We start from the raw sequence: 27,148 nt of genomic DNA on the forward strand, positions 1-27,148 counted from the left end.
AATAAATAAAAACCTTAAAAGCCACAGAGAATAACTAATGTGGAAAACATGAAAAAGCTGGAGGGTGGAAGGGCTGGGAAAGTAGAAAAAGTAATTCAGCACAGAACTGTTTAATAAGGGAAAGTGAATAATCAGAGGGAGAAGTGAGAACAATTTATTCACACTAAACGCTTAATTAAAAAAAAAAAAATTTCAAACCAAAGCCAGGCCGTGCCAGCCAGTGGGGTGAGGCTCACGGGTCCTTCGCAAGGAACAGGAAAGGAGAAAGCAAAAAGGGAAGCACAGTATGTTCATTAAAGAGAAACGTAGGGGAAAGAGGAGGAAAAAGCTGGAGCTAAGGATCTCTTTGGGACAGGCCTAAGCCCGGCTGATACCGGGGTGGGGAGCGAAGAGGAAGCATCGATCTCTGCCTCAGGAGGGCTGCCGATGCGGGGTGCTCCGTCGGGGGCTGCTCCCCACCTCTCCCTGGAGCTGGATCTAGGGAGGGAAAGGGATGCACCTCAGGGACTGAAGCGGCCGACGCAGAGCGGCACTGCCTGCCCCCAGCCCTGCTGCGTGCTCCCACCGCCTGATGGGGCACCTGGCACTGCCCCGTGCCCCACAACGGGCCTGGCCCTTCCCTTCCCTTCCCTTCCCTTCCCTTCCCTTCCCTTCCCTTCCCTTCCCTTCCCTTCCCTTCCCTTCCCTTCAGCCGCTGGGCAGCGCGGGGCCCTGGGGCACGGGGCCTGGGCACCTCCAGCATCTCCCTACGAGAGCAGGACCCACGCCGGCACATTGCAACCATTAGCACGAAGCCAGGCTGCTCCAGCACCCCACTGGTGCCCGGCCGCTTGCATCCCTCCAGCCTCCAGCCCCATTTGCTGCCTCAGAGAAGCTGGACCCCAGGGACTCCCGGCCGACTGCGGCTCCGGGAGCTGCGCCAGCCATGCCCCTGCCTTTATCTGCCTGTGAAGAGCATGCTTATGAATCGGCGTCTGTTTGCAGACACCCCCTCAGAGGCTGAAAGCAGCTACTGTGCGGGCTCTCGGGATCAGACCCGCACCCTGGAGCTCATGGCAGAGGGCTGCAGACAGAGCAGCATCCCTGTTAAACTCGGTGCTTTCCTAAATGCTGAAAGTCTGCGCCTGCCCACACACTGCAGAGTGAGGTGGCTGCAGAGAGCTGAGCACGGAAGAAAAAAAAATTAACCAAGCAAACAACTCGGTAAAACTCCTGGCCCGCATGGCGTGAGACAAAGAAACCGCCTCCACGCTCCATTTTCCAATGGTATTTTGGAGTTTCCCACCCCTCTGTTGCAGCTACTCAAGACAAGACAAGGCATCTGGGCTTTGCACCAGGGAGAAGACGGGATTCTGCAAAGCGATGCCAACGCACAGGTGCCCGGTGGGCAGCGAGGGCGGGCAGCGAGGGCGGGCAGCCCCCCGGCACCCCCTTCCCACCTCCCGGCCGCGCTTTTCCTGTGCCTGGAGCGGAGGAAGTCACTTTTTCCTCTCTCCGGGGCTGCCCCTGCCTTCGGGAGGAGCGTGCTGGTGTTCAGCTGCCCGGCTCACACCAGCGAGCAGCGATAACCAGCACGCGGATCTGCCTTCGCAGAGCCAGGCTTGGAAACTCCCCGCCTTTCCTCCGCGTGGGGACGGAGGGTTCCCTAGCCAGGTGCCTGGTACTGCCCCGAGCCCTTGTCAGCCCGGATTTCAGAGGCGTTTAGAAGTATGCCACTGATCCATGGGGTGCTTTGGAGGGGAGGAGTTGGTATGCAATCTCCTGGATGAAAAGGGAAACTGAGGCAGGGAGTGCACAGCCAGTCTACTCAAATGGGAGACTTAAAACTGGGCTCATTTAATAAATAACCTCACCAAAACATGCTGGGTTTTCTGCAGAAGCCACCAGCTTTTCTAAAATGGATTTATGGACCTGACACTGTGCAATTTTAAGCATATTGGCCCACGTGCCTTGCCCATGTCCCACAATGGCTTGGTGGAGGAGACAGAAATAAGCTGTGGCCACAGTGCACCGTGGTGGCACACGGTGCCAAGAGAGATGTCCCACCTCAGCGCACCGATGGCGTTTTTCTCTTCCAGACTGACCTCAGCCTTTTCCAGGGGTTCCTGCTCCACTTGCTCCCACCTGTACCCAGCTTCTCCCAACGCAGCCAGTGGTTTCTCCTGCTCCGTCTTCAGGAAACCTCGGTTAGAGAAAGAAACCCATCAGAGGGACAGACACCCCGAGTACCACAGCAAATTGGAACAACACTCTCAACGTGTTCTGACAGCCAGGAACCGACCCCAGACGCTGACCGCTTGGCCACATCATCCCAGGCCCGCAGGACCTTATCAGCGGGCTGTGCCAAGGTCCCTGCCTGCAGAGCGGTCTCTGCCACGCGTGAGCGCTCCGGGCTGGCACGCCAGGGATCCCAGAGGCTTCGCAGGGTGCTCGCAGGAGCCCTGGGCTTCAGGACTCACACCCGGGATGGGACGGGTTAGCTTTCTTACCTGGGTAGGAAAAACACCTGGGAGACCACGGTGTGCCTCCCAGAGGGAAGGGATGGGAGCTCTGTTATTTGAAATATTTCAGATCCGGTGGGCAAAGCTGGAGGGAATGGCCTGGGCAGAACAATTCTGTGCTGGCACAAAGGTGAAAAGGAGGGAGGCCTGGGAGCCCCTGCCCTCCCCTCTCGCTGGGAGCCCGCACAATGGCACTCAGCCCCCACACAGATTTATCAGCCCTCTGACAGATGCTTGCAGTCACAGACCGCCCCCCCCTTCCCATATTTACACAACAGATTATCAGAAGGTGTATTTATAAGTTATTTTGTCCTAAACAGATTATAGCTTGACAGCTCTTCCAATGCCTGAAAAACACAAGCTGGCTTACGCTGGCTTCTCTGGACACGGCAAACAGACGGTTTGATTAACGTCCAACATGCTCCAATAGCTATTATAGGAACAAGGCCTGGGTCTGTTGTGGGTTTTTTAATCAATTTGATAAATCTGGTGCACGTGAGGAGCGCTTTGCCTGAAGCCTCATATTCTCTCTTGATCCAGAGCCCAGAGGCAGCACAGCGGCGACAAACGCGGCGTGCAGCCACCCGTGGCGCGGGCACGGCGGCTGTGCTCCGCGGGATGCTGGGGCACCGCCACCGCCCGCATCCTCCCACCCTGCCCGGCTGGCAGGGGCGCCTCGCCTCCTCCGGCAGCCCCACAGGGAACCAGGAGGACGCTGTGGATAAAACCTGATGAACAACAGGGGTTCTGCTCTTCCTTTTCCCATCGCGATTGCTCTCCGTACCACAGCATCCCTGGAGAGCTGTCACACCCTGCCGAGCCGGGGGCTGCGGAGCCAGGGGAGCCGGACCAGCTTCCTCCTGCGGGGAGCAGCGGGTGGCCCAGCTGCAGGGCAGCAAGGGGCGCAGGGAGCAACTCGCCCTGAGTCACAGCCTCCGGCCAGTTCAGCAAGGCCGCAGCGAGCCGGACGGGGCCGTGGGGGCCTGCGCACGCTGCTGGCACCGCCGCCGGGGGCCCCTGCACAACCCACGGCCACCCGCGCCCCTGCAGCAGGGGCAGGAGCCCTGCACTCGCCAAGGGCTTGCGGGAGGCGAGCCGGCCCACTCGGGGCGGCCAAACCTGCAGGCTGAGGGAAAACCTTCGGCCCCTGCAGAGGTGGTCCTCGGCGCGCCCCATCCTCCCGTCCCCGCTGTCCCCTGCTCGCCGCAGCCCGGACCCGGGCGTGGGGCAGGGAGCCGGGGCGGCCGTGCCCCGGGCTGGGCTCCCCGGCTCGGCTCGGCTCGGCTCGGTTGGAAGCCGGCGAGTGCCACCTGGTGCTCGGAGGAGCCCTCGCTCCCCGCACCCCGCCCGAGGCCGCAGGGCGCTCACCTCTGCGCCGGCCCCGCCGCGGGGGCCGCGGGGCTGCCAGCGGCCGCGGGCCGGGCTGGCTGCTCTCGGCTTCCCGGCCCCGTCGGCCTTCCCGGGGCATGGGGCTGCAGCGGGAACCAAAAAGAAAAAGATGTCAGAGTTGACAGAATGTCTCTGTGCAACAGCTCGAGTCCGATGCCACCCTAATTCCAGCAGCTGATCTTGAAAAACACCTCTACCTCTTCTTCCCTTCCCCCCCGCCCCCCCTGCCAGTTTATCATCCAGAGACCTCAGAGCGCTTCGTGCAGTTGAGTAGATGTCTCCCGGCACGGATGGGAAACTGAGGCAAGCGGGGCAAAGGTTGGCCCCGGGCCACACGGGGAGCGAGCGACAAAACCCAGCGGACACCTGGGCTCCAGGCTCCCACGCCCTAACCGGTAACTTGGCTCCTGTCTCCCGTATTTCGCCAGGCAGCGGCAGGATCTGTAGCGTGGTTATGCTGTACAGAAAGGAAATCTATTAAAAAACTAACTTTAACAGCTCCAGGCAGCTACCCCAAGGTGTTACAACACCGCCCCGGAGTCCCTCTTCGCTGTCTGGAACAAAATACTCACCATTTCTCAAGGAGCTGATTTAATGCGCTGCGCCATCCAGCAGAGAGGGGGCCTAATTTGTCTTATATCTACATGCTGCACCGTTCACACCCCACACCCAGGCTCCGGCAGAACGCTTTATTAAACCACCAACCTGTCCGCCACCCCAGCTGCTTCCTGCAGCCCCGCCAGGTCCTGCGTCTGCCTCAGCGCCTCGCAGAGCCCTGACCGAGCAGCCGGAGTCTCTGCTCTGCCGCAGATTTGTTTCTCTGCTGCAAACCTGCCCTGTTTGTGTTGGCTGGGTTGCAGACACTCATCCTGCTCCATCCATGGCCTCCTCTGGGCTCGCTCAAGCTGTCTGGGGAAATCACCAGCATCCCTGACCCTCCCCTCCTCTCAGATGGAGACCTAGTCTGCAAGGGCATCCCTTATTCTACTTTGGATTGACGTGTTAGGGAGATCCAGGAGCTATTAAGACAGAATTGCTAGGGATGGCAAGATAATTTCACACATATAGGTTGTTCCAGGGCTGCTGGGTAACCAGTTACCCCAATTAAACAACCATAGTCACAGTGGAGGTCTATAAGAAGACCGGGAAGGGAATCCCAAAGGCCTGGCTCTTGCCACTATCCCTATTTCACTCCATCCATCCCATCTCAGCAAACATCCCAGCACCATGTGTTGCCCATCACTGACCAGCAGCATCCTGAGACCATTCCCTGCTCAGCTGGAAGGGACCACGGAGGTGCAGAAGAACTTCAAAGACACCGCTGAGAGCCCACGGCCTCTGACGCGGTAATGCCTCGGCAGTGCCAGGGATGAGTTTTAGCATCCCCCATGCTAATCTATCCCTATGCCTCTTCTAAGGCCTGAGGGCACTTAGATCTGCCTGCAGGCAGATCCTTCTCAGGAGCGATCACCGCCTTCGCCCCATGCTCCATGTCCTTTCACCAACCTTATGCGAAGTCCATCGATGCCTGCTCATGTTGAAGAGCCTGGTCCACTGGGACAGCTCTGCTTTCGGGGATCCTGCACCCTCATCTGCTGTTTAAAACAAGCCCAAAGAAAACAGTGACTCCCCAGAGCCGTCACCTCCCTTCCTGCACGTGGTCCTCGGCACAGCAATCAAACGTGCCCCAGTGGAGTCTCTGAAAGAGGATATCGTGCCAGGTCCAGATCCTCTCGTACCAGCAAAGCAAACGGACTTAGTGCCAGGCACGCTGGGCATTGGGTTCAGTGGGCAACTGGCTGAAGTGCCCCAGCCCCTTGCAGCTGCTGGACAATTTTCAGTGCTCTCTGCCCTGGCCCTTGGGTACTCCCTGCAGCGATCCGACCGCCCCGCCATCCCCCTGGCTGGTCTTCTCCAACCTGCAGCTTTGATGCCAACATTTAGCCAGCAGACAGCGTGCAGCACTGGCCCCAAGGCTCTCCCAGCAGACTGGGAGAAGGGCTACCAGTCATTCTGCAGGACTTCTCCCACCAACCAGCTGCCCCAGGCAGCCTTCGAGTCCTCAGGGATGAGGGGGGGATTTCCTTGCCCTCCGAGCCATCCTCTCACCTTTCAGGAGCTGCTCCTTCTCCCATTCAGCATCAAAGTCCACAAAAAGCATCAGCTCGGTAACATCTTCACCATCAGCACCCACACCTTGAAGGAGCCCGTTCCTGGAGGCAAAGCACAGTTAGGTGTGTTCAAACAGCGGCCGGCAGGACCAGCAGCGCAATTTCTGACCCTCTAGCAGCAACACTAACACAGCTGGATCTGGTTGCATCCTCGTCAGCAGCCCAGAGAGGACAAGGACAGCAAAGGGCTGTAACTGGGGTTTCTGATGGGTGCCACGGTCCATCCAGAGCTGCCTGGGGACCTCTGGGGACCTGGGCTGGGAAGAGGAGCGCAGGCAGCGGTGGGAATGGAGCCTGCCTGCTGTGGATGCAGGACGCCCCGAAGCTGTGTGGGTTCTGGAAGCCAGCTGCAGCCTTACTGGAAACACTGGGCTCATTTGAATGTTTTAAGGAAATAAGGGGAAAAGTGGGTTTTATAAAATCCAAACGAGCAGCCTTCTGCAAAACACCGGCTGCTCGGGATCTGCCAAGACCGATGCAGCCAAGCGGGCTTCTCCCTGTCCCTCTAGGCCATGGCTGTCTATGAGGACATGCTCCCTCGAGAGGGACACTGGGCTGGGCCTTTGGCCCCATGTCACCCTCCACCCCAATGCTTACATCTCCAGAGCTTTGTCACCAAAAGCTTCTGGCATGGCTGTCCCCTCCTCGCTGGCCACCCCGCTGCCTGCACACTGCCGGGCTGGGCTGCCGGCAGGAGCGTCCACCACATCACCGGCCACCGCCAGCTCCGTCTCGCTGGTGCTCAACAACAGGCAGCTTCTGCTCGTGCTGCTCCCCAGCGAGCCGGTGAGGCTGAGCCCCGCCAGCTCCCCCAGGAGCGGCTCCGTGCTCTCCCCCTCGGCACCCTCCCAGGGCTCCCAGCACGGGTGCTGCTGGCCTGCCAGCTGCCCGGGGCTGCTGCAGCCCCCAACGGCGCCCAGCTCTTGCCCCTCCGCTCTGGGCTCCGGTGTCCCCCGCGTGCTTGGCGGGAGCCCGAAGAGACTCCTGAGGAGCTGGAGCAGGGAGGGACGGCTGGGAGCCTGGGCGGCCGTGGGGGCATCCATCGGTGCCAGCGCCGGGAGCGGGGCTGCGGGGTTGGCCGGTGGCTCAACGGCTCAGTACTGGATTTGAATCAAACGGCCCCAAACCACCCGGAACCCAGAGCTGCAGCACTGAGGCAGTGACAGGGGTCTGAAACAAGACTGGGGGGGCGCAGGATGGCACCCAGGGGGGAGAAGGATGCAAAACCCAGGGCTGGGAGGGGAGCACAGACCAAGCACAACTCAGGGCTGGGGGAGAAGGGGAGCCCCAAGAGGTGAAACCTCCCTTCCACCCACAGCGACTCATTCTTGCAGCATCCCCACCTCTGCCATGGTTTGACCTAGCCCCGAATTTTCGCACCTGCAAGGGAGGGTGGGAGGAAGGGGGAAGGCTCATGAAAACGCACACGAACTCCTCCAGAGCGCAGCACCATGGCCAAAGACGAGAACATAAAAAATTACTACTTCCGCAGGCAGCAGCAGAGCAAACAGCTTTTAAAAGCAGAGTCTGCGTTTGCCATCGCAATGCAATTCATTCATGACAATAATGGCAGGAACCGAAACAGCAGCAAACTCCTTTCCCAAATTCAGGCACATTTCCAGTGCCTGTTTTCCCAGGTCCACAGTCTCAGGCAGGGGATTTTCCCTGCAATGTTCCGTGTTTGACAGAGCCGTGCTGGAGCTGCGGTGACACCGGCATAAAGCTGTTCTCGCTAACGTAACGTATCCCTCACGGAGGCACGCTGGTAGGAGTTCAGCTTTGCTAGGAGTTTCTCGGGCTGGCTCTGCCAGTGTCTGCTCACCCTTGGCTCAGGTAGTTCACAAGCTGCTGGCTGCAAGAAGGCATTTTTTCCCCAGAAAAACTAATCTAAAACTGCCATGTCATCATGACTGGTTGAAACTGAGATTCTCCCACCCTCCAGCTGCACCCTCCTCTTTCCTTTCGTCCGCTGTCACCGGGCTCGGGTGGCCGGCGCAGGGCGCGCCTGCAGCGAAGCACAGGCCGCAGTCGTCCTCACCGCAAAGTGTGTTTTCACGTCAGCCCCTGCTCTGGCTGGCACCGGGGGGGGCTGGGGATGCACAGCCGAGCGCAGCCCCCTTCCCAGCAGCACCACAGATTTAGACTACACCAACAACCTGGTGAAACCACATCCTAAAATGCCACGTGAATCCTGAAACCAGGGGCACCTTCTCTGCGGCTGCCGTGCATTTCTTATTTACACCAGCAAATATATCTCTTTATTTATACCAGCAAATATATCTCTTTATTTACAGCAGCAAAAGGGGCTGCCGGTGGAAGCGGGGAACATTTCACATCGGCATCAGCGATGGCAAAGCCAGTGCGGCACAGGCGGCTGGGAATTTCTTCCCTATTGCCTCAACATCTTAAAACCACTGCAACAGCAAGGCAGGCCGCCTCCGCACCAGCAGAGCCACACGCAGGATTTAGACCACTCATCAAATGATCACCTAAATACTCGCTTGCCACTGTCATGTCTTCATGTCCAGGTGGGCCGCTCCCATACCAGAGCTGGTGCTTCCGAACCAGTTTCCCTTCATCCCTGGTGCCCCCCCTCTTTAACGCTCTCCAGCAGCCGTTTGCAGACACATCGCGACGTGCGGCCCTGCCGCCCGCCCGCAGCTCAGTCCCCGCAAGCTCCTTGCTGCACTTGCTGCGGACACAGAGGAGTTGTCCAAGCCTCCTGCACAGCTTATTTGCCACAACTTTTGCTGCTTAATGTGATTAGAAGCAGTGACGAATATCACACAGCTGGTGCTCTCCCGGTACCACTTTCCCAGCCCATTTTCTACAGCCGTGCCACAGAGGTGTTACGCAATGTCTTTGAGGTGGAAGAGGAGTGGTTGGCAAAAAGGAAGAAGGATTTTAGATGAAATTCCCTTTTGCAAAACTTCTCACCAACGCTGCTGTCTAACGAGGTAATACTAAGGGCTGCTAAACCTGAAACGGTGGTGAGACTCAGGGACAGCCCAGACTGCCGTAACGTGGCAGAGAGAAGCGGAGGATTCATCCTGCAGCAGCCAGCACACCCCGCTGAGCCTGTGCCGGTGAGCAGCCTAAAACCCGGGCACACATCACGCAGGCTGTGCACAAGAACAGCCACCGCGCAGGTCAGCAGGGGCACCGGGACAGCCCAGAGGCAGCGACATCCAGGCCCAAACAGCCACCATTGCTACACTCGCCACCAAAACTCACCCAAGGCTCAGTGTGGAACTAAGGTTGGTGATGGGACCTTGAGTCCCCCAGGACCGTGAGTCACTCTGCGAGCCCACGCTGGGAAGAAGGCAGACCCCTTGCTACCAGGCTGATGGGCACGGTCCCCATTAGCTGATTCCTCACCTTCCTCTGCTCCATGATTAATCTTGCCCCACCGAAAGCCATCTCTGGCCAGCGCACATCTCTCTTGGTCCCTGGCCCCCGCAGTCACTGCGGGCATCCTTTGCCTCGCCTTCCACCACCTGCTTTTCACTGGTGTCGATGCAGCTGCCACCCTCAGAAAGGTCTGCCGAGGCCATGGCCCCAGCAGCCCGCACCTCCGAGGGGAGAGGGCGTCTCTGGAGCCGGAGCAGGGCTCTCTGCACCAGGGGCCCATTTTCCCTGGAAAAGCTCAACCGAGAAGTCAAGGATTCAAAAATCTCCCTGTTTGGCTCTGCGTAGGGAGCATCCCACAGGGCATGCCGTCCCAGGGCGCGAACAGTGCTCCTACCACTGCACAGACAGGTAATTTGATAATTAGCAGTCAGGCATTTATACTGGCCCCAAACCTCTGCTTATCTGGCATTTTTCAGCACAGTGAAGTCCTTGGCAGCCTCCCAGGGAGCAAGGGGAGGAGAAGCAGCTGGGGCAGCTTGCTGAGCCGAGAGCCACCTCCCGGGAAGCTGTTTTGCTCTCCAGCGTGAATCATGCCCTTTCCTCCAGCTACTGCGATTTTTCCTGATCTCGGTGGATATCAGATTTCCTAAGTCGCTTGGTGTGAGCCACTTCTGCCACCACCAACTTTTCTTCTGGCGGATCAACACAGAAGTTTCCTACTAGAAACCAGAAATGCTCTAACGATGACTTTAACGGGCTCCTGGTCCTACCTGCCGAGGGACCTGACAGAGGGCAAATCAACCGTGCTAAGAAGCTGCAGCCTTAATAAAAAGGTCGGGAAAAGTCACTGGAGAGCCCACAGAGAAGCTGGCGGCTCCCGGGGAAGGCGGCGGGCAGGGCGCCGGGATGCGCGGTGCCATCCCCGCACCGCTGGGCCCGGCGCGGCGGCCCCCAGCCCTGCTCGCAGCGCAGCCGCGGCCAGGCGGTGCCCCAGCCTCCCCCCGGGCCCCCCGGGGAGCCCCTCTGCCCCTGGGGGAGCCCCTCTGCCCCCCGGGGAGCCCCGAGCCCCCGCCACCGCCGTGCCCGGAGCCGCGCCGCGCCGCTTTCCCACGCTCCGGGCGGGGAAGGCGCCTCTAGAGGGAGCTGAGCCCTGCCCGGCTCCGCTCGGCATCTATGGTCCGGGGCTGGGTTTCTTTCTTTTTTTTTTTTTTCTCTCTCCTTTTCCCTCCTCCTCCCCGGCCCTGCTCGCTTCCTTCCCCCGCGCCGCGCTCCGGGGAGGAGGCAGGAAGGGAGGCGGCGGGGATGGAGCAGCTCCCCGCCGGGATGCCTTAGCTCCCCGGGACACCCCGGCCCGCCTGCTCCCCGCCGGGACGCGGTGAGTGGCGGGGGGACCCCCCCGGGGACCCCCCAGCCTCCCCCGGGACGGGCGATCTTTATTCACCGGGCCCGGTCCGGCGGTGCCGAGGCTGCGGTGAGGCGGGGAGGGATGCGGCGGGGGCCCCGGGGTGCCGGTGGCTCCGGGGGAGCCCGGCAAGGCGGGGGCGGGGGGCAGAGCCGCGGGGCCTCGTCCTGAACCGCCCGCTGAACGCGGTTACAGTGCGCGGTGGTACTTGAGCGAGCAGCACGCCGGTGCGTGCAGCAGCTGGGCCAGGGCTGAAAGGTCTCGCTCTGAGCTGACCGGTGCCCCGAAGAGGGAATATTGCCTCTTCTAATAGTATTTTCTCCAGCTGGGGTCTTTGCCCCCCTGGCGAGGCCACGGCGGTGACAGCCGCACCCGGCATCCCCGTGCCAGCGCTCAGGGTAGGGGTTCAGGGTAGACAGGGTTGCGTGAGCTGTTGGTGGGAAAGGTGGTGCCGCGCCGAGGAGCGGGGTGACGTCCGCTTCACCCCGCTCTGGGCTGTGACCTCAGACACGGGCATGGCACGTGTGGCCTTGCAGGCTTGCCTGCACAGCTGCCTGCACCGCTTCCCGCCCAGCAGCGCCAGGGACCGCCGGGACGTGGGCGCACGGGGCTGTGGGGGTCCCTGGCTGCAATGGCTGCATCTGCTGGGGCTCGTGGGCCAGCGGGTGCCATGCTGGGCGGGTAACCACCAGACGGGGCAAACTCGCCCATTTGCTCTTCTAGGCCAGGCTGGGAGGAGCGGGGCTGATTCCGCGCTGCCCGGGCAGGGATGCAGCAGGGCTCAGGAGTCCTGCGGGATCGCTGGCCTGGAGAGGGTTAGCTGCCCTGCACGCTGCATGATGGAATCACTCCCATGCACAGGCGCAGGGCCAGACCTGCAAAATGCTCGTCCCAGAGGATGCTCCACGTGTTTCCTGGAACAGGATCCTCGTAACATGTCGAGGGGTGACTCCAGAGCCCCATAGCCGGGCTTGTTCGCAGGGATTATGGCTGCTCCTGCAGATCCTCTCGCCTCCTGCAGCTTGCAACTCTGCCTCTCTCTCTGGGCCAGTCCCACCATCTTCCTGGCACCCAGGCGCTTCCCTTTGGAGATAAGCTGGGAGCAATGGTGAGCGTGTCATGAGGACAGGCAGGAAATGTGTCAGAGACCTTTAAGCAAAGGAGATGAGGGTGAAATGAGAAACAGTTGAGGCAAAGGTCTTTTTTTTTTATTACGGAAGCCTGGCAGGTTCCAGGAAGGCTCGGTCTTTGCATGGCATGTGCTCATTTGTAAAGATAAGACTCCTGTGCCATCTTGGAAGTGTTGCTAAATCCACATCCTAGGTGCTGCCTGCTGCCTTTAACCCTTTGTGGCCTCCACGAGCAAAAAGTCAGCCCCTCCCTGCTCTCTTCCAGCACGATATTCTCATAACAAAGGGGAACGGGGCAAATCAAAGGGGCATTGGGCTGGGAAGCAGGAGGAATGCAGGCAGCAGCACTCTTGATACTGGAGAGGATGCTTGGAGGCACTTTGACCCCAGCAGAGACTGGCAGTGAGCTATCTTGGGCGTTCACTTGGTTTGCAGGAGCTGGAGTTTAGGGTCCTCCCCAGGGAGCAGGTTGGGGACCGGCAGCGTGCTGCCGGGGCCGTAGCTGCCGGTCCCAGATGTGCATGTGTGCAAAAGGGCTGTAGTGTCTCGTGTTGCAAGAGAAGAAAGCGCTGCAAGAAACTATATTGAGAAGGAAACTGAAAATGAAAGTTCCTCTTAAATGATGGCGGCAGTCGCAGCCTGCCACTTCCTAAGGGTTTGCCAGACGGCAAATGTGAAGCATCATGAGCTATCTGCTCCTCGGGCACTGGACTCCTGTGCTCACCCGCCATCCTTCATACTGAGCAGTCAGGTCTGCACCAGAAATTCCCTCTTGGGTGAGGTCTGGGTCAGAGGCAGTGGGCTGATGTGAAACAACCGGTTGCACCTATAGAGCAAACCATAAAAGCTCCCGAGGCAGCTGAACTCTTTGGCTGAATGCGTCCGCATCCTCCCCAGCGCTCAGTGCAGCCTCGGCTTCTAGCAGCACGAAGTACGGTAGAAATTCATACTGCTTCGCTTACCCACGAGCTCCGGAGAGCTGCTCGGAGTCCGGCTTGCTTCCCCTTCCAAGGCGGGCTGCAGCTGTAGCCTTGCTAAGCGCCTGAGGAGGGGCTGGGGACGGCAGCGGGGGAGGCGTGGGAGGGTTTGAGGGTTTCCCCTGTGGAGAAGGGGACGGGGGCACGTTCGTCTGCTCCAAGCGCTCCCCGAGCTGCCTCCACCGTGTCCCAGGGCAGAGGAGAGCAAGGAGAGGAGCAGCTCTGGAGCCCGGGTCTCTGCTGATCTGGGCAAGTGGCAGCCAGCTCTCCTCCCAACTTTACCCTCAGTCCCGACTGTGGATCCTCATCGTGTTTTCAGCTTTTCCTTGGATGGGGATGTTTAAGGTTGGGGAGGAAAAGGGAAATCCTGTCCTCGGAGGCACGTAGGAAAAAACAGCATCTCCATCTGTGTGTCAGTGTGGCTCAGGCTCCCTGAACGCCGCTATACGGATACACGATGGCTTTCGAAGCCAGGCTGATAAGCTTTGCGTTTCCAGGCCCCCGTCCCCACCTTGACTGCAGGCTGTACTTCACATTACTGCTTATGGTCTCAATTTATTTTTTCTTCTGAATAATCTTCGCTGTGAGGTTGTAAGCTTGGACCATGTGTTGCACTTCCGATCTTAAAATAGCTGGCTGTTTATCCATAACCAGCACTTTTTAAAATTTTTGCCCAGGATACAGTTTAAACTACTGGGTGTTGATGTGCCTTCATGAATTTAGACCTGGTGCAAATCAGAAACCCCCCCAGTTTAGCCCTGCAGAAGCCTGGCCTGGGAACATGTGCTGGCATGCCACACAACAGGCTAGGACCTGCAGCGATCTCTCCCCAACCCCGACGGTAACGGCGTGGCCTCGCTTCCTTCTCTGCAAAAACCAGGGGCGAGGTCAGTGCGATGAGCAGAGTGGTAAAGGAGCTGCGACGAGCCCTAACCTACAGGTCTGGGCGCAGGATACCTGCGAAGTTCGGGGGCAGTGTGAGCTGTGCACTCGTTCTCATTTAATTTTCTTATTCCGAGAGGAGCTCAGAAGACATAAAGAACAGGGGGGATTAAAGCGTCTGGATATAGGAAAACAGAGACCTCATCTCTTGTAGAAGGTGTGGAAAACAAGTCGGAGGTCTCGCCAGGCGCAGTCGGCACTGTCGCTGCGGCTCTGCGCGGGAGCCGCGGCAGCTCGGTGCGGTCACGGGTTGCTTTGCTCTTGCCGCGCTCCGAACCGTCGTGGCTGCAGGTCGGGGTACCCGCGGAGCCCCACGGCTCAGCTCCCGGGCACGTTCTCCGGGCGCACCGGGGAGTCGTGGAGCCCTTTGTGCTGTGATTTTTGCTTTCACCCCAGCGTGAAGCCGCTGCAGATGCTGCTGTTGTCTGGCTGAGCAAGAGCCAGTGCAGCCCGTGGCACTTGCTGAGCGGGTCAGAGGATAGCTGGCAGGCTTCCAGCAAGGGTGGGGAGGTGGCGCGGTGGGGTGGGGAGCTGGGTGACTTTCCTCTTCTGGCCTATGACTGCAAACACGTTACTGTGAGGAGTCAGGAAGAGAGGAGCAATCTAGCCAGGGACTTGGTGTGGCCAGGAATCGGGGAGCGAGCGTGCGGGAAGGGAGGAGCCAGGTCGCTGGCGGGGATAAAAGCCGGCAGCATCGCTCCTCTGAGCGCTTGGCTCAGCCAAAGGGGCTTCCTAAGGCTGGCCCGGGAGGCGCGCGGGGGAACAGGGGCCGCGAGGCTCCAGCCTCCCGGCTGGCTGCTCGTAACCCGCTTCACTTACTGTCTCTCGTCATTCCAGGTAAAGCTGATACTCCCAAGCATCTCTCTGCAATGGCCTCAGGGAACGACGGTGACCCACCGAGGGCCCACGAGCGCCGGGGAAGCAACGGGCACCGGCTGCCACAAGAGCTCAATTCAGGTAAAAAGTTGCTGTGATATTCAGGGGAGGAAGCATTTTCAACCCATTCTTTTTTTTTTTCTTTTCCTTGCTGTGTTTCTTTGAAAAGAAAGGATTTTTCATACCTCCAGGGCCCTTTGCAAGACTGGGATAACAAATCAGTTCCGTAAGGCTGTGCTGAATTGAACTGGGAGAGCACATGCTCAATGCTGTTCGGAGACGCTTGGCACTGGATTAGTGCGGTGGGCAGCAAGGGGGGCTTGAACGGCACGGAGAAGGCAGCGTGCAGGGAGCTGCAGGAGCGGGGTTCGCTGGAGCTCTGTGCTGCCAGGCCGAGGCAGGCATAGCGGGGTGCCGCAGGGCAGATCGCCCCGGCTGGCTGCGAGACGTACGGCTGGGCCCTGCTGCCGTTTACTTTCCCTTCCCTGAGCACAAGAGAGCGAAAGGTCCTTGGTGTTTAAAACGCACAGAAAAACACGCCTTGCTGAGCAGCGCCTGGTCTCAAGCAGTTGGGTTCAGTCTTGCTGCATCGGCTGCTGGATGAAATCAGGTCTCCAGTGTGCCTTGGCATAGCAGCGATGAAAAGTTACAGCTCACCGGCATTCAGGAGCGGTTCAGTCCGTTGCTCGTGTGCGCCGAGCCCAGCAGACTGTGTAACTGTGTTTCACACTAATAGGTGAAACTGGGAACGGGGCTGAAAGGAACCCAGGAAAAACCTCAGCTCCCATTTCATCCCAAGGTGACAAAATGATGCTGCACAGAAAGCTGTTAAACACCGGTGACTTCTTAACCTGTTTTGCAGGTAGACTTATAAATAAGGCTGAGTCACTGCAGCTCTGTCAATAATGGAGATGAGAAGCTATAGCTAACTGTTATGTATTTGAGCTCAAATCCAGCTCAGAGCTGTTTTATTGGCCTGATCGTGTTAGTTATACTCTGGCATTGCTTGGGCTGCTCTCCATCTCGGAGTACCGTTTGTGCTAGGTCCTGCATGAACGCACTGGAGGAAAACATACCCCGTCCTTCCCTTACCAAAGTCTACAAGGTATGAAAATAAATAAATAAGAGGCGTTGTTTACGTATGCTGATTTCCTGTTGAGGCCAATGAGATGCTGATGTGAAAACCGGTTCAGGATCAGGCCCTGAACTCCAACCACGCTGTTGTGCAGTCAGGCTTCCTGCGCGCCTGCGAGTGCTTGCTGGCAGCACCGGCATCCCTCTGCTTCCCAAAGCTCAGCGGGGTCCCTCTGGAATTCGGAGGGGGGATCTCTGCACGCCCCTTCGGCAGAAGCCTCGTGGACTCCAGTGGCAGCAGAAATGTGCAGCTTCCACCAACACGTGCTATGGGATTACAGGGTGGAAGAAGGCTTTTGTCAACAGGTATGGAGCCTGGGTTTCATTTTGGGCTCACTTGCTCTGTTTGTTTATCTTTGGATACGGTAGGGACTGAAGAGATTTATCTGCTGCTTAAGGATTTGCTTGAGCATCGTTCTGAGCCCCTGTTTTACCAGCCGCTGCTTAGGGCACGGACAAGATGCTGCTGGTTTTGTCTAGCTTGGGTGGCAGTTTGCACTCGTGGTGTTTTTAGGGCATTGTAGATGAGGGCAGGAGCTTCATACTCCTGGCTGTACGTGATGAAGAGGAGGAGCAACTTAGCTCATGAAGAGTCATGCAAAGGGGAGCAAACATTGCAGAAGGAGGGGCGAGAGGCCCAGCACCAACAGTGCTGAGCTGAGCTCAGGAAACAGGGCTCATACTTCAGAAAATTAACCTTGCCCTCCTTCAGTTCTCATCCGTAACATGGGGGTGGCAGTGCCTCCCCCTTCGGACGTGCTGCCAGGGTACGCACACAGCTTCGGGAACGGTTTGGATACGTGGCGGCTCAGATCTGGGGGACACGCCGTGGACGGGGCTCTCCTCACGCTTGCAGGTAACCATGCCAAACGGGGCTCAGCTCCCCTACGCTGCAGAGGGGCTGGGCCGCGCGATGAAAGTATCGTTTGCGTGGTCCCAGTTAGCTCCCGTGTGGCCCGTGTTAGCCGGAACGCCAAGGCGCTTGCTTTGTTGAGAAGCGTGATGTGCTGCTGTACCCACTTATTACTACGGGGGAAAGGGAGCGAGCTTTGATGCAAGCCTCTGCAAGGATGTCCAAGGTGTCAGGGTTGTGCACGGAAAGCCCAGCCGCCCTGACTCGGTTTGAAGTCTCTCTTCCTCAGATTACCTGGGCTTTCCCATCTGCCTCTGTGTGTTTAATAACATAACATAACAACCTAGAGAGGTGTGAGGTTTGGTCCTTGGTTATTTGTCTTAGCTCCGGACCTGACGTTGCATGTGAAGCAAGTCATGAACCGATAAATAGTTGCTTAGGGACGTTAGTCATGCGTCCGTGAGCGTCTCTGTGTCTTCATCTCCAAGACCACCTGCAAAATGAGGAGGAAAAATGTGACCTGCCTGTTTAAGCCTGGGTTCTCATGCATTCTGTAGAGCAACCAAACTCATTTAAACATGCTTTTCTCTTGTCTGGTGCCCATGCAGTTCCTATCTCCAGCACAGACAGAGAGTACTGGACTTCCCTGTTGAACTGCACCTCCCGTCGCTATGTCATGTCCATTTTTAAAGCAAAAAACCAAATCATCCTTCTGATGGCTGTGCTGGGAAATAACTGCTCAGGAATTGCCTCGTGACTCCTTTGTTCTGGCCCGCAAAGGATGCCCCAAAAAATCTTTTATGAAAAACTTGGTGGGGCAGAGGGAGATGAATCGCCAGAGCCGAGATGCCCACCCGCCTCGGGGCACCCCGCTGAGCCCTGGGCCCAGCCTGCCTTTGCAGTTCAGCGGATTAGCAAACACGGGACAGATCTCAGCTTGGGCAGCAAAGTACCAGAGCAAAACCTTGCTGCAGCGCCCAGCCCCTGCTGCAGGCCTGGACTCTGGGTGTGTTGGTGGGACACCACTGAACGGAAGAATTAAAGCAGATTTCTTGAGACCAGTCCAGAATCTGGACCAGAGAATCTCCCTTACTGACAGATTCATTTCTATCTTAAATCCAAGGCTGTTTGCCCATTAGCTCTGCAGGGAGGCTGTTTGAGAATATTGCTCCTCGTTTGGGTGGGAAGATTATTTGTTCTAAAGAGCAGATAAGGGGAAGGGCTTTGTGCCGCGCAGATGCCTCTGGGGACGGCCGTTTTCCATTTCCCTGTCTAGAAGCCCTGCTCTCAGGTGCAAGCTGTGCAGGATTATGCCAGCACGGTGCAGCGTCAGGTTGATCCGCCTCTGATCCCGGATGGCGTTGCTGTTGACAGGCGATAGGTTTCACAAGGGGCTGATTGCCCGATGGAAGCTAACCCAAATCCATTAACGCAGATACTGCTCATCCCATACCTGAATTGCAACTACCATGAGGTGGAGTCAGGCTTCCCCTCAAGGCAGAAATCTGCAGGGACCATTTTGGTTCCCCGGAGCTGTCTTCTCCCTTTGGAGCCAGTTGCCGTTCCAGACTGGGTATCTCCCTCTGTGCAAACAGATGCCCCTCTTTGTGTAGTTACTGCCCGGCTCTTGAGCTCAAAAGGGACGCTGCCAGGCTGCGTCTGTCATTATTACAGTCTGTAGCAGGGCCATTTAAGTTAGTTGTAACAAGGTCCGATGGACAACTTTGGTGAGACCTGCCAGTTTTTACCATAGCGCAGCTGCTCCGCAGGAGGCAGGAACGGGGAGGAACAAAGGATCTTGCACAGAAATGCAGCCGTTGCATGGCTGAGACGGCTGGGGTCTGGTCAACGTTGTCTGCGGTGTGGATCCAGGCAGGAGGCGGGGGGAGGTCTGCTCTAGATGCTGAGCGTGCGCTGGGGACCGAGGGCGACAGGGTCGCTGCTTCCCGCAGGTCCTCCCGGGCAGCGTGGGGCTTCGCAGCAGCCTGTGAGCCCCTAACACGGCCCCGGTGATCCCACAGGGAGCCCACACATCCCAGAGGAGCTCCAGACTGCTCTTCTCCTCTCTGCTGCTGGTGCTGGGAGTCCACAAGGCAAATCTCAATCCAGATCGTCTTCCTTTGAGCGGGAGAGACCCAGAGGTGGTCCCAGTGGGTGCTGTGGGGTAACCCCTGGGGGGAAAAGATGTACGTTCTCCTGTCCTTGTGTTCCTAAAAATAGCGCCCGCGGTAATTAAAACCAGGGATTTTTTTGGTACACTTACTTCCTCTCTAGTGCTGGCAGCGTGTTTACCCTGCTTCTCGCTGAAACTGTGAGTCAGTCGGTTTCGTTTTCTGGCTCTCGGTGGAGCGGTCACTGGCTCCCTAAGGTGGGATCTGTTTGCCGCCAAATAAACCCATTCCTGCAAAACAAAAACCAGTCCGCTGAAAACACAGCGGCCAGGGCTTGTCACTTCCCTTCACCTTTATTTACCCAACCCGAACTCGGTGTAACCTGAGTCTCTGCAGGACAGGTCCTCTCCCGTCCCCACACCCCATCCAGGGCTGGGCCCATCTCCCCGGAGCATCGCGCAGGCCACGTAGATGTGACCAGCCGGAAAAAACTCTGTGAGGAGCGGTGCGGCGTGCTTTGGAGACTTGGGTACGGGGTTTTACGGAGCAGTGTTGCCAGGACAGCTGTGTCCGCCAGGCCAGATCCTCACGTCCCAGCCCTGGGACATTGCTCGGGCAGGAGCATCTCTGCATTGGAAATGCAATTTCCAGTGGCCAGTGAACTGCATGACCAGTCTGGTGGGTGGATATACTGGGATGCTGGGAAAGGGCTTTAGCTGGGTTGGCTGCAGCGAGCTGCGCTGCTGCTAGACAGCGTTGCTGGTGCAGATGTGCTGCTGCACGTCACCAGCACGCTTTGCAGGACGAGCACCTGAAGCCACGGGTCTGCAGGGTCCTGCGCTTCTGGCGTTCCCCCAGGTGGCTCATTTACCTGGGCTTTGCACCTCGTTTAATGTCTGTGAATCTCCACCCTGAACGGTGACACCCTGTCAAAGGAGCAGGGCTCTGATCCGTCCACACCATTTCTGTCCTGTACAAATCTTGCATCTTAGAAAAGAAACTGGGAAGAACTGTGTTACCGGGACCTCAGGGCCAGCTCCCCCCGAGCCCTGCGGGGTGATTTAGCTGGGCTGCCGGCTGTTTGGGAGCCGGTGCTCTGGCCCGGATTGCTTCTCAAGGCAGCCAAAACCGAGCTCTAATCAAAGACATCCCGTGACAGACCGGGTGCTTTCCCCAGGAGCAACGTAACACGTGTGATAAGGTATCGGTCACCATGGTGCCTATGGGACAGAAACGCCTCGCCGGGGGCTCCCTGCTCCGGAGGGGGCAGGCCCTGGCCACGTCCAGACCCTTGCTCTTCCCCGAGCAGCGTGGGCACGGGGGACGCGCGTGCGGGTCTCGACCTCGAGCCGTTTGCAGACGGGCGTGCGCCTGTCGCCACCGGTTGTTTCTGACTCGCTTCCTGCCCACGCAGAGCCGGGTCGGTTTTCGCGCGCTGTCGGGGCCGGGTGACAACGCACGGGCGCGTTCCCCCGCTGAACCCTGAATACGCGGCGCGCCGAGCCCTGCTTGTTTACGGGAGCAGGGGAAGGAAGCTGCAGCACCCAAACCCAGCCCCAGCCTCCCCCCACAACCGCCCCAGCTCGCCCCCCGCCCCGCCGCAGCCTCCCGCTCGCCGTGCGATGGGCTTATTGCTTCCACGGGTATTTGTTAGCAAAGCAGGGGATTTGGGGGCCCGCTCTCGCTCGGTGGCAATGGGTGTGCTGGAGCAGCAGCAGGCATTCCGTCCAACCTTAGCTCCTGGCTGCTCATCTGCTTTCGAGCGCAGGACGGGGAGTCGCCTCTCTGGGCTACGGTTTGCAAGTTATTCAAAAGCTCCTCTCCGTTCTGTTCCTGCCAGCAGCCCATGCAGAAGTTGCAAACCCTGCCCTGGCGTTGCCGCTGCTGGGCTGACGGGTGTAGGTGAGACCGGTGATGTGTGATTGAATCAGCAAGGAATTATACTAAAATGACCAATTTAACTTTTGCTCACCCCATCATTGCTGATGCCATGCAAGGGCACGATCACTGGTGACACTGAAAACCAAGATTGTTTGCTGAGGGTTGATGGGCAGCACTAAACTGAGCTTTGCCTCCAGGTTGGGTTTGGATCCGAGATTCCTGAACTTGTTTGTGCTGAGCAAAGCCCTTCACTGCGAGGTGCTGTCACGGGGGGAGAGCTGCCAAGCACAAGCACTTCAGCGTCTGGGTGGTGTTGTGACAGTCCCGTCGCTGTCGCCAAAAATGGATTCAAAAGGTGGGCTTGTGCCCCTAAGAACAAAGACTGGCTTCAAAATTAGTTTTCTGAGAACTAATTTATGCTGGATTCTTTTTGCTTGATTGCAAAAGGCCAGTGTTAATACAAACAGCACAAATTCAGGTTGAAAATGAAGGAATAGTCTCTTTCCAACTTGGGAAAGGGGGGAGAGGAGCTTCTCCCTTGACTTTTCTTCCTCTTGTCTCTCTCTCAGAAGCTGAGGTGGCAAAGGAGACGGAGGAGGTGTTTCGGAGCTATGCCTTCTACCGCTACCAACAGGAGAGGGAGGAGAGAGGGGATGAAGTACCCGTGGACCCAGAGATTGTGGAGATCCAGCAGGAGCTGGGCAGGTAAAACCCTGATACCAACCGTATGCACGTCCCTCAACCCCATCCCGAGCCAGGCTCCTTTACAGACCCACCCCTTGGTCCTGCTTACCGGTCTCGCTGGGAAGGCAGACCCATCCATAATGCTGTCTTCCCCCTGGGCAGCACCGGGAGCCTGGTGGGAAGGCGCCTGGCCATCATCGGTGACGACATTAACGAGCGGTACGACGCGGAGTTTCGCTACATGCTGAAATCCTTGCAGCCCACCAAGGAGAACGCCTATGAGTACTTCACCAGAATAGCCTCCAGGTAAGGCCTCCGGCTCCCTCGGCGTGGGCTGGACGCCTTCTGCTGGAGGAGATCAGGGAAGGAAAGGTCGGTCGGGGTGCAATGCATGGGTTAAAGCCTTGCCCCCACCCCAGGGCAGCCGCCCCCCGGCTCTGCCCCAGCACACGCGCTCCGTCAGTCCCAGCTTCACCCGCTGTCCCTGGGTTGAGCTCCCAGCAAGCTCACCGTGACGGTTCCTGCGTTTTCTGCCTGCCTGCTCTTGCTCCTGCGCACTGTTTGGACAGTCTTCACCTGACAGTCATCTCAGTCCTTGCGCAAGCTGAGCGGGGTCAGAAAGTTTGGGGGACGCGCCTGGGAAGCGTGGCCCGTGCATCGGTAGCCAAATGAATGTCCCAGCTCCCATTCAGGGGCGCGACCAGCCCTGGACTAAGGCAGACCTGCTGCTGGTCCCGCTGCCGCTAGCTTGGCAGCTGGGAAGTCCCGATGGGTCAAGGTTTCCAGAGGCATAGAGCAAACGCAGCTGCAGGCTGTGGGGAGGGGCAGGTACTCGCTGCCCTTGGCGTGGTCCGCATGGAACAGGATCAGACTAACTCAGGATGGGGGATGCTCTGCAGGCTTGCAGAGCCTGCAGCCATCTCGTGCAGGCGATGCACGCCCAAGCTCTCCCACTCAAAGCACAGCAGCAGGGTGAAGAGTGAAGACAAACACCCGGACAACTTTTTGCCCTGATTGCCTGAGGTACAGGCTTGGATCGAGGTGGCCATCAAGGGGTTCAGTCCTCACCCCTCTCTGTCTGTAGGGAAACCAAGACACTGTGCACGTTAAATGGTTTGCCCAGGGTCACGCAAAAGACCTCTGGCAGAGGCAGGAGAGAAGCCGGGGTCTTTGGGGTCCCAGGCTCCTGTCGCTCCTCCGAGCGCGCCTGGCTCCAGCGCAGCCCCGTCCCCGTGCGCCCTCCGCTCGGTGTTTGTTGTCTAACCGCCTCTCTTCTGTCCTCTTCCTGCTCCCCTCTCCTTGGGAAGCCATGCTGCGCTGTTTTCACCGCTTTGCCAGCCTGAGGCGGTTAACGCACCGCAAACAGGTAAATTAACCTCTGTCCCTCTCTTTGTGCTACCTGTTTCTCTGTTCCTTCCCGGGCTCCAGCTTCCCTCTCCCTCTGCAACCGGCACGGTGGCAGCTCCACGCCAAGGCTCTGTGGAGAAGACAGTTCCCTTCGGCTGTGCAGACAGGGGCCACCAGGAACAGGGTACAAGATTAAAACACGGGGCCTGAGTCTACTCTTTTTATTTTTTTTCCTTTTTTTCCTTCTTGCTTGCATTGCTGGAAACCAGGAAAAACACCTTCAAAAACTGGTCTAGATAAATCAGTGCCAAACCTGCAGGCAGCGATACAGTTTGCCCACAGCAACCAAGACCAGGATGGGGAGCAGTAGGCATTGACCAGGCACACATTGGAGCCCCCCCGCCCTTGGCAGTGTCACTGCAAGGCAAGATCAGATCAGGTTTTCGTCTTGGAGGGGTTTGCCTATGCAGGAAAAGGGAAAATCCTGTTCTAACACGCTTGGTGCTTCGATATATTTAAACTTCCTCACCTGCAGGCACAAGCAGGGGATGCTTTGGGACAAGTGGGTGGTAGCTCCTGCTCCTGGCTGCGTGTGTAGCAGCTGCTGAGCTTGCTGCAGCCTGCAGCCTGACGGCTTAAGCCGCCCCCAATTCCAGCTTACCTTGTTTAAAAACCTTGCCCATGAAAACACAGGACCTACGGGCAGCTGATGTGCCCTGTGTTCGGGTGGAGACCCAAGGGAAAGGGAGGCCGGGCAGAAAGGTGGCAGGCCACCCACCGCCATCCCAAAGCTTCCACTTTAGCAATTCAGAGCCTGTAGCTGTGTAGACAGGATTTGGAAATGTCCTTTTCCCTAGGACATCCCTAACCCCCCTGGCTGAGGCAAACAGCGGTTGTGCCCGAGACCGCGTTTGTTCTGCTCTGAAAGCACATCCTGGTTGTAGGAGGCCATGTGTCGCTTAACCACAAAGCGACTGCGTTGTCTGCGCAGCTGGGATGCGCCTCAAGGAGCAGCGCGGCATCCCCAGCCCCGCTCTGCAGCCGGCGCTGCTCGAGAGCCCGTGGCCGGGGGTGCGGAGGCTGGGGAGGTCCAAGCCAGCTGTGGCAGTGATTGAACCAGACCATCGGCTTTGTTTCAGCTTGTTCGAGAGCGGCATTAACTGGGGCCGGGTGATTGCGCTGCTGGGCTTTGGCTACCGCATGGCCATCCACGTCTACCAGCACGGCATAACGGGTTTCCTCCGCCGGATCGCCCACTTTGTTGCAGAGTTCATGCTCCGGAACCGCATCGCCCGGTGGATCGCCCAGCAGGGAGGATGGGTGAGCCAGCGGGAGCGCGGGGCGGTCCCGGGGGGATTCGGGGCGAGGGGAGGCGGCCGTGCTCTGGCCGGTGAAAGGCGCAGCCTGGGGACGATGGCACTGCTGAGGCTGGCGGGGTCACCCGGGCGCAGGCAGAGCAGCAGCCTGGCCCAGGCAGATCTAACGTGCTCTGGTTATTCTCTGTTTCCCGTTAGGTGGCTGCACTCGAGCTGGACAATGTTTACATGAAGTACATGCTGGTGGTGGTGGCCCTGGTCATGGTGGGGCATTTAGTGGTACGACGCTTCTTCAGGCCCTGACTGACGTGGGGGCAGAGGCTGGGGGGGTCCGGCCAAGCTCTCTCTCAAATCTCTGCTCTGCATTGACGTCTCCCAAGAAAGGGGGGATTCAAGGAACCTCTGAGAGAGAGAGAGCAGCTTGGACCTGTGACCCTCCCGCTGCAGGGCCCAGGGTCTCTGCCATCCATGGAGACACCACCAGGAGCTATGGAGAGAAGCAGTTGGGGGGGCGGGGGGGAGGTTCAACTTTGCTGTCCGTTTTACGCCTCGCTTAGCTGCTGAGGACAGAGCATCACCGTCACACTCCTAGCACGCAGCAGTGAGGCAGAACAGGCTCCTCTGGAGTCAAGTCTGGAGGAACGACCGCGTTGTAACAACGCCAGTGTGCGTGTGTGAGCACACGGGTCTTGTCCACCCCGCGGGGCGGGTGCAGAGCTCCCCGTTCGCTAACGGCTCTAGCCCAGACCATGCCTGCATTTGAAGAGGGATTGCAGCCTTGGTTGCTGCGATTGTCTGTAAGTCACTGGAGGGGCAAGCCACCATTAGAAAGCCCGTGTGGGGCTTGCTTTCACCTTCCCTCTCTTCCTGAGCACAAGTCCTTGAGCCTTCTCTTCAACAAGCATCCCTACCCCTTTTTTAAGGAAATGTGCTGGCTACCTGTCACCTGGCGGTCGACGGTAACATCTGGCAGTGCTGGCAGGCAGGCTTCCCCTGCCGCAGCCTGAGCCTGGAGACCTGCAGCTCTCCCGTGGCTGATGCAGGAGCTGGGGTGCAGCCTCACAGCCCTTCGTGAGCTTTAAGGCTGCGTGCCAGCAGAGCTAGGAAGCACGAGCAGGTTTCCAAACACTAAAAAGCTGTGGGGTGACTAGTGGTCAGCGTAGGCAGCCTGCCTGCCTGCCTGCCCTCCAGTTCTCCTGGGGGCTTCCATTCAGTAGACTTGGATGCTGGCAAAGGAGCAGCCCAAGTGAGACCCGTTGGTCTCCCTTGCTCTCAGTGGGAGGCACTGGAGTTGCATCCCATCCCTGCATCAGCTCTTTGCCTTCTGAGCCCAGCTGGGCAGGACGGTGCAGGCATGCCCTGGTTGAGTGCAAGGCTGCAGTGTTTTATAGCTGCCCAGGCAGCAGGGCCCAGCGTCTTTGGGAAGTGACTTCACCTTGTTCCATTCACGACTAATGCCTGGGCATGACTTTTGGGGGAGGGAGGGAAGCAGGCTCCACTCTCCCATCCGAAATCTTTCTGAATTTTTGCAAAATAGGGGGAGAGTCCCAGTGTGGACCGCATGGTTTAGCTCTGTTCGTTTTACTCCAGGTGACTCCGTAAGGCTTGAAACTGTGACTGGCCCTGTCTGAGCCAAACTCACCCTATTTCTGCATCACCCATCTCAGGTCAGCCAGCTGGGGAGGGAGCCGGAGGGACCTCGGGGGCAGGAGATGAGCAGCGGTCCTGTGTCTGGGCTCCTCTCCTAATGCAGGCAGAGCCCTTCTGGGCTGGAGCCTGGGGCAACGGGAGTGGCAAAATTGTAGCCCAAAGGGGCTGAGCCCTCCTGCCCTCTGGGGCCTCTCCACGATGGCTGGAGCAGGGAACTTGCCTGGTACTGGTACTGCTACTGCAAAACGGGCTGGCTGACCGCAGCCGGCAGCGCTCCGACTTGTCTCCGTGGCACGGGGATCCCCGAACCAGGGCAGAGCCCGGCTCGCCTGCAGCCCTGCCTGGTGTCACCTTCTGCAGCAGCCACCGCGCGAGCCCAGGGAGGCTCAGAGGGAGCCCGGGAGCAGCCCCTCTGCCCCGCTGTAACAACGGCGTTCCCGACAGACAGCTGTCTAACCTGGTTTTAAAACCCTCCAGTATTGCCTCCCCGTTTCCCTGATTCCTACCTTAATCTTTACCTTCAGATAGATTTTTTTTTTTCCTCAATGCCTACCCCTTGCTGCAGTTTAAGCTTGTTACTACACGTCCTGTCCAAGCAGAGACAGGACACCTTATATCCTTTTCTTTGCAGCTGCAGAGGCTTAGCAGGACCAGACACACTTAAGTCCCTCATGTTCCTGCCTCTTTTACCATAAGAATAGCAAACCTTTCAGCCTGTTTCCATATCAGGGTCTTTCTGTGCTTATCATTTTGACCCTGACTGTTTCTGCAGTATCCCTTTCCCTGGTGGAGTGCCCTGGACTGTGCTTAATAGAAAGGCATTAAAATATTTGCTATAATATCCCTCTTCTATATATCTCTGGCTTGGTTGCTTTATTTATCTGTGCTGAGCAGCACAGCTCTCCAGGGGACGGTCCCGCTCGGGTTTTGTGGCCGTGCTGCTCTCTCGGCAGCTGAACGCCCACCTGGCTCATCTGTCCCCTTGCAAGCGTATTTCTTTGCATTTATCCACACACAACTTCATTTACCATCGCGCCACCCGTTCACCCGCCTTGAGCAGATCTCGAGATTTCCTCAAGACCGCCAGACTCTTACCTGGTGGGAACCAGTCTAACCAACTTAAGCATCATCTGCAGTTTCCCACCCGCACACCTTACCTTCTTTTCTGGGTGAAAACACCACCAGATGGAGCCTTTTTGCCACAACGAAAATGAACTGCTAATTGTTATTTTCCTTTTCTCTTAATCAGCCACGTTATTGACGTGTCACTGTCCTCTAGGCTGGTTCTCTGGTTTGGTTGTGTCTCCAGCAGGACTTTTTCAGAGGATCTTGGGAAAAAAAAACAGTATATCCGCTTTTATTCACTACTTCACCGACACACTCCAAGAACTCTAACAGATTGGAGAAAACTTTTGCTCGTACAAAAAACCGTG

At 58.0% G+C, this 27,148-nt stretch overlaps 2 protein-coding genes and 1 long non-coding RNA gene across 10 annotated transcripts in view; 1 reads left to right on the forward strand and 2 right to left on the reverse strand.

The window, feature by feature from the left end:
- Positions 1 to 14,726, reverse strand: LOC309599139 (uncharacterized protein). Its single transcript, XM_082330336.1, has 6 exons — positions 12,907 to 14,726; positions 11,690 to 11,963; positions 6,000 to 6,103; positions 5,397 to 5,485; positions 2,085 to 2,182; positions 1 to 477 (listed from the first exon to the last, which is right to left on the reverse strand). Exons 2-5 carry the CDS (start codon positions 11,872 to 11,874, stop codon positions 2,174 to 2,176), a joined length of 387 nt encoding a protein of 128 aa, XP_082186462.1. The 5' UTR covers positions 11,875 to 11,963; positions 12,907 to 14,726; the 3' UTR covers positions 1 to 477; positions 2,085 to 2,173.
- BAK1 (BCL2 antagonist/killer 1) lies at positions 10,673 to 24,558 on the forward strand. 2 transcript variants are annotated; one of them, XM_082330333.1, is made up of 6 exons: positions 10,673 to 10,787; positions 14,701 to 14,820; positions 21,288 to 21,423; positions 21,565 to 21,708; positions 23,889 to 24,069; positions 24,264 to 24,558. In XM_082330333.1, exons 2-6 carry the CDS (start codon positions 14,733 to 14,735, stop codon positions 24,366 to 24,368), a joined length of 654 nt encoding a protein of 217 aa, XP_082186459.1. In that variant the 5' UTR covers positions 10,673 to 10,787; positions 14,701 to 14,732; the 3' UTR covers positions 24,369 to 24,558. The 2 variants fall into 2 exon arrangements, with proteins under 2 accessions (XP_082186459.1, XP_082186460.1); XM_082330334.1 differs by lacking the exon at positions 10,673 to 10,787 and adding an exon at positions 10,852 to 10,883.
- The window catches only part of LOC309599140, a 20,420-nt gene continuing 14,899 nt past the window's right edge, over positions 21,628 to 27,148 (reverse strand). For 5 of the 7 annotated variants that reach the window (XR_014230207.1, XR_014230208.1, XR_014230209.1 and 2 more), the window contains one exon: positions 24,589 to 27,043. This is a non-coding gene — a long non-coding RNA (uncharacterized lncRNA). Of the gene's footprint in view, positions 21,751 to 24,588; positions 27,044 to 27,148 lie in introns of those variants that run through there. The other 2 variants (XR_014230205.1, XR_014230206.1) reach the window with 2 other exon arrangements.

Source organism: Platalea leucorodia (assembly GCF_965183815.1).
Source record: "Platalea leucorodia genome assembly, chromosome: 19".
Lineage (NCBI taxonomy): Eukaryota > Metazoa > Chordata > Aves > Pelecaniformes > Threskiornithidae > Platalea > Platalea leucorodia.

Excerpts from the sequence above, each read along its gene's own strand:
- LOC309599139 (XM_082330336.1), bottom strand. The coding sequence starts at position 11,874 with ATGGTGGGACTGGCCCAGAGAGAGAGGCAGAGTTGCAAGCTGCAGGAG. Across the intron at positions 6,104-11,689 it reads CTGGGACGAGCATTTTGCAG|GAACGGGCTCCTTCAAGGTG; the intron begins GTCTGGCCCTGC and ends CTTTGCCTCCAG. Across the intron at positions 5,486-5,999 it reads GAAGGAGCAGCTCCTGAAAG|CAGATGAGGGTGCAGGATCC; the intron begins GTGAGAGGATGG and ends TGTTTTAAACAG.
- BAK1 (XM_082330333.1), top strand. The coding sequence starts at position 14,733 with ATGGCCTCAGGGAACGACGGTGACCCACCGAGGGCCCACGAGCGCCGG. Across the intron at positions 14,821-21,287 it reads GCCACAAGAGCTCAATTCAG|AAGCTGAGGTGGCAAAGGAG; the intron begins GTAAAAAGTTGC and ends TCTCTCTCTCAG. Across the intron at positions 21,709-23,888 it reads TTCACCAGAATAGCCTCCAG|CTTGTTCGAGAGCGGCATTA; the intron begins GTAAGGCCTCCG and ends GCTTTGTTTCAG.